The sequence below is a fragment of the Acomys russatus genome, chromosome 9, assembly GCF_903995435.1.
Source record: "Acomys russatus chromosome 9, mAcoRus1.1, whole genome shotgun sequence".
Taxonomy (NCBI): domain Eukaryota; kingdom Metazoa; phylum Chordata; class Mammalia; order Rodentia; family Muridae; genus Acomys; species Acomys russatus.
Genome location: NC_067145.1, coordinates 4,840,835 through 4,855,354, shown reverse-complemented (window position 1 = coordinate 4,855,354; position 14,520 = coordinate 4,840,835). Strand labels below are relative to the sequence as shown.

General features: G+C 43.9%; 1 protein-coding gene across 1 annotated transcript in view; it reads left to right on the top strand.

The window, feature by feature from the left end:
* The window catches only part of Slc1a3 (solute carrier family 1 member 3), an 80,299-nt gene that overhangs the window by 54,341 nt on the left and 11,438 nt on the right, over window positions 1-14,520 (top strand). Inside the window, exons 4-5 of the mRNA XM_051150943.1 lie at window positions 11,632-11,836; window positions 13,317-13,359. Of these exons, the coding sequence (XP_051006900.1) occupies window positions 11,632-11,836; window positions 13,317-13,359 (248 nt within the window). The remainder of the gene's footprint in view (window positions 1-11,631; window positions 11,837-13,316; window positions 13,360-14,520) is intronic.

The window sequence follows — 14,520 nt, the reverse complement described above, 5'->3', positions numbered from 1 at the left end:
ACCATCCAGTTTTCTTGGAGAAGTTTTAAAGACTCCTAATCACCCCTTGAAAACCCTTTAAAGTAGCAAAAGGAATTCTGCAGAAGTCATGGAACTAGCTCGCTTCTGTTGAAAGCAAGAAGGTGTGAAAGTGATGGCCACAGCTTGGGCAACATATCCAGAAACGGTCAATGCATTGTTGCCCTGTGCTTTTCCTGTTACCAGAGGGGAAAGGGCCATACTGTGCCAAAGACAGAGATTGCAACAGCCGACTGGGTCTAGACCTGAGGACTGTTTTACACTGTGACTGAGATTGCTTTGTTTGTCTCAGGTAGCTGGGAGAATTTAATCTCTGGCTCCCTGGGTGGGTCTATTCCTTTATAGATTAGATAAGAGCAATCAATGAGCTTTTAAATGCTGAGAAAGCTAATCAAAACCAAAAGGGAGTTATGTTGGCCACAGCCAAGAAACAACACCAAGATAAAGGCACCTACTCAACTTTTCTCCTCTCCTTTTTGCCTTTCCAATCTGTTTTTTCTCTTTTGTCTCTTCTTGTCAACTCTCTTCTCTCTACACTCTCTTACTCTCCCCCCACCCCCCGGCATTAATTCTATCCCCGAAGACTGAAATTGGCACATTCTAACTGATCTGAAATTTGGCCTTTAAATGTGTTCTTTTAAAGTTCCAAACCCAGGAGAAGCAGCTGAGGTGCCTATTTAACACATAAAAGCAGACCTAGCCTCCAGGTTCTCCCAGCATCCCTCAGTCACTACATTTGCAGGGTATGGCTGGCTAGGGTTGTGGATGCTGCTCAGGGAATTCCTTAGCACTCCATCGGCAGCCATGATTGCCGCATCTGGAGCTCCTCAGAGCCACGTGAGCAGGGAGCAGTCCTGCGGGGCCCTTGAGGTACTGGCTGTGTAGCCCTGGAGGCAATCCCTTGAGGCAAGTTTGAGCGTGATTTGTCTGAGGTCACCAAGACCTTGGCTCTGGTACTGCTGCCGGATGTGGTCACGTGGTCCCCCACTGCCTACAGTCACAGTGCTGGTGCTCCCAGGCAGGGCGGACCCCTGAAGGTGTGGCTTTTCCACCCACCAAATTTGATTGTAGAGTCTCCCTCTTCTGCTGCTTCTTCCTTCCACCTTGCCTAACCATCCATCACTTCTCGACTACTCAGTAAGTGTCCTGTCTCCCACAGTTCAGCACCTGTGTATGGTGAAGGAGATGTGTGAGAGAGCATTAGCGAGAGGCGGGCATCTAGGGGAGTCCAGAGTGGTCAGGACCCTGAGTCACATCAGGAGAGGGGGAAGGGAAGGGAAGGGAGAGAGGAGAATCAAGAATGTTAGTCAGCAAAAAAGGATGGGTAACCAAATGCCTGGCGTATATAGGGAAGAGCCTCTGGAGGAAGGGCAGCCCAGCCTCAGGGCAGAAGAATTCCTGGTAGAGGGCAGGATATGTCAGCCCTACCCTGTAATGAGTAGAGCCTGAGGGATGCTCTGGGGAACCTGGGGGTCAGGTGTTAAATAGGCACCTCAGCTGCTTGTCCTGCCTTTGAATCTTAATAGGAAATAGGAGATCAAGGTTTTTTTTTAATGCATCTTTTAAATTTTTTTCTAATTTCAAGCTCAGGCCATGACCTTGAACCTTAAGTCTATTCCAAATTTGGTCCTGGTTCCAGAATCTTGGCATGTCAAGAAATGGGGCCTGGGGCAGGGGATGGGAAATGGGTTTGCAGGGGTGTGCATGGCTCTTTTGACCCCAGGAGGATGTGCTCTGGACTGGGCCTGCTCCATTGTCCTGCTTCAGCTGTTCTGGGAAGCTGGGCCAGGTCAAATTGGTTTTTAGCATCCATGCTGCTTTCAGCTTCTATGGAGCTTTCATTGCGTTTCCTTTTCTTCTGTGAGTTTGGACAAGCCTTGTGTGGGAAGAAAAGGCACTCCCCCGCTTGACGCCTGACATGTCCTGCACTCTACTGCAGACGTCCTTTGGTTAACGTTGGACAAGGGGGGCTCAGTTGTAGAATCTACTCTCGGCCATTCAGCATTCTTGCAGTTAGGAGACACGGTGTCCTGGTCATCTTCATAAGAAAGGCACGCAGGAAGTTCCATTCCGTAGCAGGAAACACGTACAGTCCTCAGCTGTAAAGAGGATTTTATTGAAAACCCCAAACTACTCATCCAGTGGTTGGTTGCTAGTTGTGACTTGGGAGGGGAAAGAGACAGAGAAGGCCCTCAGCTGGGGCCCTGGCCCTCAAAGGACTTCCTCTCATTAAACCCAAAGCTATTGACCGCCTCCGCAGGCTCTTCCTATTACTGAATTCACCTACTTTCCCACTACTATGGCTCCTGGCGGGTGCCACTAGATGTCTACCCTGCAGAGGAAGGTGCGCTTTCCCACAAGACAGGATTCTTTTCAAGGGCAGTTCTACAGGTACAACCAAGAGTCTCTGGTCGCCCTTCTGTCCCCTCTATCCAACATACACTTGTCTTTTTCCTGCTATTTTCCTTGGTCTTGGGGTTTCTAAATCTTGGCAGGAAGACAGTGATTCCTTTGTGCCGGCCTGTTACAATGAGGTAACCAAAGAAATTGAGGCTGTCAGCTGTTACTAATCATTATTCCCCTGCCTGTCGCGGGGCCACTCGCCTCTCCCTCTTGCTCTGCTTAGCACACATAAAGAAGATGAATTACCCTCTGGTTCCTCTTTAAAAAAGCATATTGTGTGGCACATTCCAATACTGTGAGCAAAGGATGGGCTAATGTGAAGGGTAAATGGGTATCTAAATCACCTCACAGGGGGTCTCGCACCCCGCAGCTGGGAGCCTCTGAGACGAGAATTTCAGAGCTGCCCCCTACTACCATCTCCACCATTTCCGGTGACCTTGCAGAGAGTGGCAGGAAGTCCCTGGGGTTGGCTCCAGGGTAAACAGCACCTCCGGCATTACAGGACTGGATCAGGATCAGACCACAGAGAGGGAAAGCGTGGCCACCGAGGGACCTCACTGCCTGAACAGCTAAGAGAGGACACTTCCAACCCAAGCTTAAGCCAAAGGGCACTTTGGCTCTGTATTAGAGGTGGCAATGATGGGCCTCAGTTTCCCCTCTCTGCTTCTATGTATGTTAGAAAATGAAACAAAGCAATCTTGCCACAGCTATAGCTGGAGAAAAAGAAAAGGGACTGTCTGCTTAGTCCTCGCAGTATGAGGAGAAAAGTGATTTATTTGGCTTTTTCTGCCACTAATAATACTGTCTGCTCCACTGACTTTTCCATTGACCAATCTTTCAAAAAGAGTCTGTCTCGTTTACTTTTCTGCACATTGTTTTTCTAGGGAACGCTGGAGCTCAAAGATGTGTTAACAAGTCTTCGAGGTCAAATTAAAAAATAAATTTTCCTGACAAATCATATGTGGTCACACGCGACAGAGTGTCATGTGCTCGTGGCTCTCAAGTTATACAGCCTCCCAAAGCTAAGCAGCGTTCCAGGGTAACAAAATGTCAGGTTTTTTTTTTTTTTTAATATGACCAGCTGTCATTAGGAAGGAAACTTTGGCTGGCATGAAGATGCTTATAACTGGGCTGGCAGAGAGAACTACAGAATCTTTGTCAGCCTTTGTGAAGATGATTTAACTCTCATGAATGCTCAAGCCTGCAGTTTCAGGAGCCTGGGAGAGAAGGGCTGTCATGATCGAAAGAGAGAGAGACAGACAGACAGACAGACAGACAGACAGACAGACAGAGAACAAGCGCAAAAGCAAATTCTGTGGAAATGACTTACTAAGAAAGCTTGGTACAAGCCACAAGGATGGGGACCCAAACTTGGATTCCCCAGCACTCACTTTACAGCTGGCTATGGGAGTGTGCTCTGAGCTGGCTAAGTACTCCTGGGCATGAGATCTGTCCTGGAGTACGGTTGATATACCTAGTGACACTCCACTCGACAAAACTGATTTTCGCAGGTACCAATTGCAAATGACTTCTCGGTTAAGCATGGTGCTCTGAGCGTACTTCCTTTTCTCAGTGCTGGGATTCTGTCCGGTGTGAACGCGTACAGGTCTTGTGCATGCTGCCACAGTCCTGTGAGTGCATACATGCTCCAATTCTGTTGGGTCATGAAGATACTGTTTCCTTCGGTCATGAAGACACTGTTTCCTTGGGGTCATCTCTCACCTCTGGCTCCTACAGTTTTTCTGCCTTCTCTTTTCCATCAGTCTCTGAGCTTTGAGAGGAAGGGCTGGGTGCTCCAGAGACTCTTAACTCTCTGCACACTGTCTACTTGTGAGTCTCTGCATTAATTCCTATCTACTGCACAAGGGAAGCTTCTCTGATGAGGGTTGATCAAGGGACTGACTTACAATATAGCGATGTATCATTAAACCTCATTTTATAGTCGGGTGTGGTGGCACACACCTTTAATCCCAGCACTCGGGAGGCAGATGTAGGCAGATCGCTGCAAGTTCAAGACCACCCTGGTCTACAAAGTGAGTCCAGGACAGCTAAGGCTACACAGAGAAACCCTGTCTCAAAAAAGCCAAACAAACAAACAAACAAACAAACAAAACAAAAATCTCATTTTATTGCATTGTTTGTCTAGTGGAATAATAGCAGCAGGTTTTCCTGAGCTCAGTGACCTGTCTCATCTCAGGCTCGTGGTCACTGTAGTGTTCTCAGCTATGAATTCTATCTCATGACTGTGCCTTAAATCCAATCAAAAAGTGCTTTTACTTTTGAGGTCTTATTGGTTTCCTTTTTTTCTTATTGTTTATTTTGTTAATTTTGATTGGGGGTATTTTGATGATGAGAAAAAGTGATACAGAGAGAATAAATATGAAGTTAGGTGGCTGAAGTGAGGAGGATCTGGGAGGAGTTGGAGAAAGGAAAGACTATGAGCAAAATGTATTATATGAAATCACATTTTTAATTAAAAAAACTTACTACTATATGTACTTGTGCTATGTACTGTGATAGCAAGGGACCAAGACAAGAGGATCACTGAAGCTTGGTGGTACCAGCCCAGCCCAAAGAACTCCACAAACTCCAGGTTCAGTGAGAGACCCTGTCTCGGGGATTAAAAAAGAGAGCGACAAGGCAAGACACTCGAGTGTCTTTGGACTCCACATACTCAAGCACACCCCCCCTCTCTCCCTTTCTCTCTCTCTCTCTCTCTCTCTCTCTCTCTCTCACATACACACACACACACACACACACACACACACACACACATCAATGTACATCATACGTGCATGTATCACACAGAGAAGAAATTATAGAAAATTCCATGAAGTGAAACTTTTCTAAAACCTATTTCCCTTTAGCATAAATGTCTGTAAGATTTTGGTTCACATGAATTGATCAGACCCTGGAAACCAGCACCCCATTCCCTTGACCTCCCCTCATGAAAAGAAGCCAGTTCTTAGGTCTGAGGAAGAGGCCAGAGTCACAGAGAGTAGTGATGAAGAGAAAGGAAGGCCACAACTTATGGTCCCCTTTTTAAAGCCCTTGCTGTCAGCTGAGTGAGGATATAACCAGTGTTTGTAAATCTCAACCTGAATGACAAACGCATCTTACAGTGTGGCCTGGAACATTCGTATCGATGGGTAGGAAGCTGAAAAACTTCTCCAGCAAATATTGCTCATCTTTATCACATGCAATATGTTCTAGTATTTTCTGTGCTAGTCTCTTCTGTTAATTGTTTCTTTTTTAATGCAGTTATGACCCATCTACTAAGTTGTCTTCACAACCCTAGAAGTAAGCACTTCCTTAGAACTCACCTTTCCCCCCTGTCCACTTTTTTTGTTGTTGTTTGTTAATTCACTCACTCTTCTGTCAAAGTATGGAAAGATAGAACAATAACAATTACCCCAGTGTGCACCTGAAAGAATGAAAAATATCAGCAACTAGAGAAAGTAAGACAAGAGTGGGCAAGTGCTCTCTCTACTGCTGAGCTACAGCCCCAGCCCTCCTTACACTTTGCATTTTGAGACAGACGCCCAGGCTGACCTTGAACTTGCAATCCTGAGCTCCTGTGTAGATAGAATTTAGAGTCTCCATACCACAGGGCCCAGCATGGCACAATCACTCTTTACCAGCAACGTGAAAACCCAAAGGTAAATAGAATCATAGAACTTTGTGGTTCTTTTACTGTCTAATCTACAGAGACAAGTGGTGTAATACAAAAGAAGTTTGCACAGTTTTAGCCAGGGCTTTAAAATGACTTGCTCACTCCCTAACTACACTGCCCTTTATCTGTGAGCTTTTGGCACTCTGGTTCCAACCTCCTTGTAGGCAACTGGTTACTGAATACTCCACAGTGGGTAGCTGTTCAAGACACTAGGACGGACTCCTTTCTTTACCTACTATACAAATACAAAATAAACTATCTGTAGAGTTTAATTTCACTATCGTTAAAACCCACATCACCACGTACTCCCATGGACACAGTACATGTTTGTCCTTGATTTCTTTGCTGTATGTTTGCCCATCTTGAAATTCTAGGAGGGCTGGAAACAGGCGGCTTTCATTAGACGAGTGTTTGAGAGTGTATTGTGGAGATGGAGCACATCTAAAAAGAACTCAAAACCAAAGCAGAATGATCTTCTTGAATCAGCAGCTGCCACCGCCCCTTCCTAGCCCTCCTGGGCCTGGTCCAGGGGCTTTAGAAGAACAATGAAGTGTCACGAGGATACGTGGAAAGACAATTCAAACCAGAAGGTTGCTTGGGATTTCTTGTTCCAAAACCAGAGACAGGAGTTGTAAGGGGGAGCGGACTGAAGCACGTTCTTCTGTAAGGCATAGAGTTTTTAGTATATGGGAGAGTGGAATCCATGAAAATGACAGAACCTCAGGAGCGTGACGTTATTTATGTCCCCTTTAAAACTCAGCTGGAGACATATTTCATTTATCCAAGTCATACAAAACATTGTATCAAAAGAAATTTAATTTACAATTCAGAGTTCCACATACCACATAGTATGCAGGAAATGGCCCCTTTCTTCCCCCCTCCAAGATAGCCCACGAATTTTGGTGCATATTCATTGTGCTAAATTGATTACTAAAAGACTTTCTTCATAAGTAAAAAAGTTAATTTTTTCTATATTCTATATTTGCTTCAAGAAGTTTTCTTCTTCACGCCGGGTATGGTGGCACATGCCTTTAATCCCAGCACTCGCGAGGCAGAGGCAGGTGGATTGCTGTGAGTTCAAGGCCAGCCTGGTCTGCAAAGCAAGTCCAGGACAGCCAAGGCTACACAGAGAAACCCTGTTCCTCCCCCCCCCCCCCCCGCAAAAAAAAGTTTTCTTCAAGTGGCTTATCACCTAAAACAAGCAAGTATTTGTAGCATTTTTTTTTAATCTTTGATATTCTAGAATGCACCTTGTTTGATCTCTTTTCAGGGTTTAAACCTTAAATATATCAAAGGTTTTCAGATGACTGCTTATTGATGAATAGATTTTCCGAAGTGAAATCTGCTCACAGCCAGAAAAATCGATTGCCCTGCATTCTCCGTTACAACATTCCTGCCTCCCTGCTCTGGGTCGCTTTTCTAGGGGTGGAGGGAGTGTTTTTCACTGCCAGATCAGCTCTCTAGCTATTACTCCTAGTGACTAGGAGTACTCAGCTCGGCCCTCAGATAGATCTAAGGCGTGTAGAGGAATTGACCAGAGCCTTTTCGCAATCACATCCTTATAATAGCATGCTCCTTGAACCAAGGATTTTATCTCAAGTCAACGCATGAAAGCTGGGGGGAGAGTGAACATGGGTAACCAGCAAATGTTATGCGGGCAAGTCTGGAAAGCAGAAGATGGTCTTTCAGAAGCATGGTCTTTCAGAAGCATGGTTTTGATCTTGCCACTTTATAAAATAAAATAAACCTTGAGGCTTATTAGCTGTGAGACACTGGGCAAGTTACTCACTTCTCTGAGCTCTTGTTTCTTTACCTACTAAACAGTGTCGATGATATCTACATTATGGCATGTGATGGAATTAAATACACAGACACCATCAGACCTTTATGAATGAGCCTGTGGGTGGACACAGAGGTTGATTCAAAGCATACAAAACATACAGGGACATCATTGTACCTGAAGGAGCCATCATGGTACATTAGCAAGAACACAATATAGGGTTTCTTTGTATTCCAGGATTCTGGTGGCAAGGCTTTTTGCTAAGAATGATGTTGGGATGTCAAGGAGCAAAAAGAAACTGGGGAGATCACTCTCTTTACAACTCACTCTGAACTGTGTGTTTTCAGACATGTTAGATGAATACACGGCTGTTGTAACATACTGCCACCCCCAAGTGACTCCCATCTCCCATAGCCTCAGTGCCCTTTTCTCCCTTATATTTTAAACCAAATGACAAGAATCTATGCAAACTTTCCCTCTCTAAACATCTGGGACATTCTTGGCCAAGTTCTTCACGGTGATTTAGTGCCATAGCCTCCCCGCCCCCCCCCCCCCGACTCTCCTCACGTGTGTTTAGTCTCTGCTGTAGACCACTTGGCCTCTCATGTTTCATGATTTGGAGGAGAGAGATGGTTACAGAGTTCAGGTGTGGGACAGGAGGACCAATCCCTGCTCACTTGAGATTTTGTCTTCCGGAATTCTCTTCTCATTTTCCGTGGCCCCACTAGTTTCAAGGCCATTGTGTGAGGAACAAATTGTACACCTCTGCTCGGCCGTTTCCCTGGCAATGACACACGACCTTGCTCTTGGTAGTGTGTCTTTTAGTTTTACAAGCTAGAGCAGAAGTGAGCAAGAGGTCCTGTGTGGGGCATCAGACTCCCTTTAGGAGAAGGGCTTCCCTGGAGAGTTGGTTAATGGAGGTATCTTCTCTGGTTGAAACAATAGCAGCTTATCTTCTTTCAAAAACTAAAGGGCCAATATGCAGAGGTGGACAAGACGTCTCCTTTGATTAATTCATTTTGTACTCCGTGCTAAGAAAATGCCTTCTGATGGTTGTCTCCATTATTTCAGAATTAGAAAGTATGAAAAGGTATTTTCATGTTGTTGTTGTTTTATTCAAAGCATTCTTTTTAAACCTGTAACCCATTTCCTGCTGTTACTGTCCCGGTAGCTATGGGTGCTGCTATGATAACATCCGGTCCTCCTGGCCGGGTGGGGGAGGGGATATGAATGCCTCCTCCTCTGTCTGCAACTTTGGACCCAGTGCTGTCTTGACCACCCGTGTTCTCTCTATAATAGCTTGTAGGTTGGCAGTCATGGGCAGAAGCATCAGAGAAGACATCTGAGAAGGACTACAGGATAGGAGGCAGAGGAAGAGAAAGCCTCCTCTGGGAGGAGGAAACTCCTGCCGCCTGGTACCTCCTAGCAGAGATATCAGCCATTGCCCTTATTCCACTCACCGAGTAGACAGGGGAAGACCCAGAAGGATGAGGAAGCTCAGTGCTGTCAGCTCAGGCCATCCTGCTAGAGCACGTGCCCCTTTGTGGAGCTACCATTGCAATTACAGCAAAGTAAAATATTTTGACATATGAAATCAGGCCCGAGAAGGAAAATGGAGGGTGACCCCGTCTGCTGAGAACAGATTAGCACAATTATAATTAGTTGTAGCACTGAGTGGTGTCATCTCAGTAAGTGGATAATTAACCCTGGGTTTCAAAGATAAGAGGTCAAGTTCATGCACTAAAGCCAGGCAGCCTCCTCGCTGTCAGAGCTGCTGCTGGTTGTCTCAGGGGCAGCACTTTACCAAACTTAGTTACCAAAGGTCTAAGTTAGAGTCCTTAGGCCATTCTACTTGCTATTCGCTAAAATCTTAGACTTTAGGTGCTATTAAGTAAATGATATAATAAAATATTATTTGAATTATAAATTGAAAATGATAACTTCAATGCCTTTGTATCAACATTTTTAGGCAAATTTAATAAGTTACTTAACAATAATAAATACCTTTTTCTAATATTTATCCTAAATATGTTTGTATAAATGTGTACACTGGTATCTATCATTGAAATACACCACTGAAATACCCTGGAGAGATGGCTCAGTAGTTAAAAGCTCTTCTAAAAGACCCAAGTTCAATTGCCATCTGCTCACAACTGTCTGGAACTCCAGCTCCAGAAATTTCAACACATTCCCTCAGATGTACATGCAGCCATACACCAATGCACATAAAATAAAAATAAATAAATCACTTAGAAAAGAAATACACTATCGTTTAATACATTTATAAACACACATCTTAAATAGTTAACCGTAGGGATGGACAGATGGGTCGGCGGTTAAGTGGGGAGGCCTGGTGGCACTCAGAGGAAGGATAGAAGGCTACCAAGAAGAGACTTGATACCCTATGAGCATATACAGGGGGAGGAAGTCCCCCTCAGTCACAGTCATAGGGGAGGGGAGTAAGGGGAAAATGAGAGGGAGGGAGGAATGAGATGATACAAGGGATGGAATAACAATTTAGATGTAATATGAATAAATTAATAAAATATATTAAAAAATAAAAAGTAAATTAAAAAAAAGAGTGCTTTTTGATCACCCAGAGGACCCAAGTTCCCACCATCCATATTGGGTAGCTTACCACTGCCTGCCAGTCTAACTCCTAGGAATCTGATGCTCTCTTCCGACCTCTGTGAGCACTCATGTTCACACATACACATAAATAAATCTTTAAAAACAATAAATAAAATAGTCTGTTTAGATTATGTAATAATTAGATTTCAGTGTTGTAATAGGATTGGAGAGGATAAAGAAAGAAAGAGGAGAAAGAGCTCCTGAGGGCTTCTGTCCTCATTATTTTACAGACCAACATGCCCTGAGGTATGTCCCACTAGCTTGCATCATTAGGAGCCCTTAAAAACTAAACATCCTTTTACACCTTGATTAACATTTAGACTTTAGCTTAATTAAATATGTCTTGAAAACAAGAAGAAGAGGTTTTGTTTTGTTTTCTTTTCTTTTCTTTCTTTTTTTTTTTTTTCTTTCTTTTTGTTTTTTGTTTTTTGTTTTTTTGGTTTTTTGGTTGGTTTTTTTGTTGTTGTTGTTTCGTTTTCTTTTTTAACATATCATGAGCATCCTATAGGATAAGGAAGAGGGAGCCAGGGTACAAAAAAGAGGAGAACTCCACAAAAAAATTGCTTTTTTCAACTGCATTAAATGAGATGAAATAAAACAGCAGAGAAACAATGTGAGAACTTTAGCTTTTAGGACCCAAATGTTTGCATGAAATACAAGTTGAAAACAGACTGGCAAGTGCTTGTAATAAAAACAAATGTTACCCAAAAGACTCCACAAACCCCATATAAAATAATAATTCTTTGCAAGAAATTCAGTGGCACTCAGGTATGTCACTCGCCACGGTGCCTGGACTTAGGTGGCCTTAGACTCTCCTGACGCAAATCTTTTCAAGGAGTTCTATACACACACACACCCACAAGCACATATTAATTACATGTGTAGGTTTCCCAATTAGTAATAATTGAAGGAAGAAATTCATTGCACCCCAAGCTTTTAAGAAGCTGGTGTCAACCTCTGGGACAGAACATGAGTGACCACATGCTCACTGACAAGTTCTCACAGTGGGTATTTCTGGGAGGGATGAAGGAAAGCAAGTGTAGAAGGAAATGCTGTCCCCATCGTTCTCCACCGGAAAATCCCCATTGGACTGACTTCCTGAAACTCTTCTGTTTGCCTTCCCCAGGAATGGCGGCCCTAGATAGTAAGGCATCAGGGAAGATGGGAATGCGAGCCGTAGTCTATTACATGACTACTACCGTCATCGCTGTGGTGATTGGCATAATCATTGTCATCATCATCCATCCTGGAAAGGGCACCAAGGAAAACATGTACCGAGAAGGTAAAGTTGTGCAAGTGACGGCTGCAGATGCCTTCCTGGATTTGATCAGGTATGTCCTGGTAGACCAGCCCTGGGGTGTGCTCTGACCATCCAATCCCTCTTAAGTTTGGGGGAGCCCACCAAACTCTCAAAGAGGAACCCGACAGACCCAGCCTTGTGAGGGTTGAGATGAAAGTCGCGTCTCTGCTTTCCTCTAGCGGAAGTTGATATTGAGGGTGTCTCTCCTGGTCTCATATAAAAGATGTGAGAGGGATAATGGGCACATGACCCTGCTATAGGAGTCAGAAACCTCAGCGCTGTTTTCTCCACTTCGCAGTTCACCCTGGCCTAATTGGATAGTTCTTAATGTTCCTTTTCTAAGTCTTGCTCTGTAAGGCTAGTTTTTAGAAAGTATGGCCTGTCCCTTAGGCTCCCGGTTTAAAATTAGTAGTCTTTATCATCGTCCATTGCAAACAGCAGCGTGGCTCAGCATGGCTCTAGTGGTCACCTGACCATTCCTGACTCATGTTCCTTCTTTTATACTATTTGCCAAGAAAGCATTGGCAGAGTAGAAATTTAAAAAAAAAAAAAAAATGAAGGAAGTGGACTGGAGAGATGGATCAGAGGTTAAGAGCACTGACTGACCTTCCAAAGGTCCTGAGTTCGATTCCCAGCAACCACATGGTGGCTAACAGCCATCTATAATGAGATCTTATGCCCTCTTCTGGCATGCAGGTGTACATGCAGCCAGAGCACTGTACATACAATAAATAAATAAATACATCTTCAAAAAAAATGAAGGAAGGATGCTCTTCAGTAGTGTTTAATAAACAAACTAGACACTGATTACAACGGAGTCTTATCTAACATTTGTGGTAGAGTTGATGGTCATCAAAGTAACCCAAAGTTTGAGCCTAGCTTTTCTCCCTCCTTTCCCCCTCTTTCTATCCCCCTCCCCACCTCCCCATACCTGCCCTTGCATCAGTCAAGCCCTAACAAGAAGCACACTGCATCTACAAAAGGAACATGAAAGTCAGCATGCAGTGCATGCTGTAATCTCAGCACTGGTGACTGTGGGAGGGACTCATGAGTTTGAGGCCTGCCTCACATGGGCTACATAGCAAGCCCCTGTCTCTAAACACATTCTGGGAGGCTCCAACATATAATGAGACAAGTAGGAATCTGTTTTGTCATTGTCCCTGGATATGAAAGGACACAGCAAGGGAACTGTTAGCTGAGGTGAGAAGGAGTAGGAGCTCTAACTACAATGAGAGGGAGGGAGCTTCAGTCAATTGAACCAGGGTACTGATAAAATATGCATAAGGACTTTTTTCCTTCAGTGCTTTGTAACCTGTTGGCTTCTCTGAAATATATGAATTGTGTGGCCCATAATTAGGAGCAATCATGTATCCAGTTTCAAGTCACAATATCTGTTTTTCCATTTGCTACTTGATTCAGTGCATTCTTTTCTGTTGACACAGTGAAGCAGTATTTAAGAAACACAGTTACTATTGGGGAAATTTTGCAAATGACTGCTCTCTTCCTTGCAGGAACATGTTCCCTCCCAATCTGGTGGAAGCCTGCTTTAAACAGGTAAACACCCTCCAGCTACCAAGTCACATTTTAAATTCTTCTTACCATCTGGGGTGGGGTGGGGAGGGTTGGAAAGATAGCTCAGTGGTTAAGAGTGCTGATGGCCCTTCCAGAGGACCCCAGCTCAGTTTCCAGCACTAATTCCAATGGCTCACAACACCTCTGGCCTCTTCAGGCACCTACACACACACACACACACACACACACACACACACACACACAAAATAATAATAATAATAATAATAATAATAATAATAATAATAATAATAATAATAATAATAATAATAATAAATTTTAAATTCCTCTTGGACATATCAAGCCAGTAGAACCCTCTTCTCTTGCCTTCTCATCTCTTTGCTGTAAGAAATACTTCTCTGGGGCTGGAGAAATGGCTCAGAGGTTAAGAGCACTGACTGCTCTTTCAGGGGCCCTGAGTTCAATTCCCAGCAACCACATGGTGGCTCACAACCATCTATAATGTGATCTGATGCCCTCTTCTGGCCGGCAGGTGTACATGCAGGCAGAGCACTGTATACATAATAAATTAATAAATCTTTAAAAAAGAAAAAGAAAAAAAGAAATACTTCTTTGGCCACCCATATGGAAGGCACTAGGACTACCTGGGAAACTTTGGTGACAGTGGCCCTTTACTTGTATTAAAGGTGGCCTTGTTGTCAGGCACACTCATCTTACACTCCAACAGCACATTGAGCCTATATTATTTTTAAGAGGACTAATTGGGAGGTCCTCTTCTTTCTTCCCCTCCTCAAGTTCCCATGCAAAAACTCACCAGAGCAAGCAAACTCAAATATAAATAAATACAACAACAACTTGCTTTAAAATTAGACACACTATTCTAGTTTCTGGGTTTGATTTAAAAGTCATTGACCTACTAATTAAATGTCTGAAGCGCCTTGGGGATTCTAAAGAAGAAGCATATCGGAAAGGAATGGCGTCATCATTTATGGAATGCCCGCTGTGTGCCAAGCACCAATGTTATATTTAGTCCTCACGTGGATGCGATGAGTATCACCATCTTCATTTCACCCATGAGGCCGCTCATTTGTGAGAGTGGGGATTGTGTAATAAGCACAGGCTCTCACAAGTAGTAAATGGCAGACTCACAATTCAGATCCCTGTGTTCCCTTGTTGCCGTCCTAC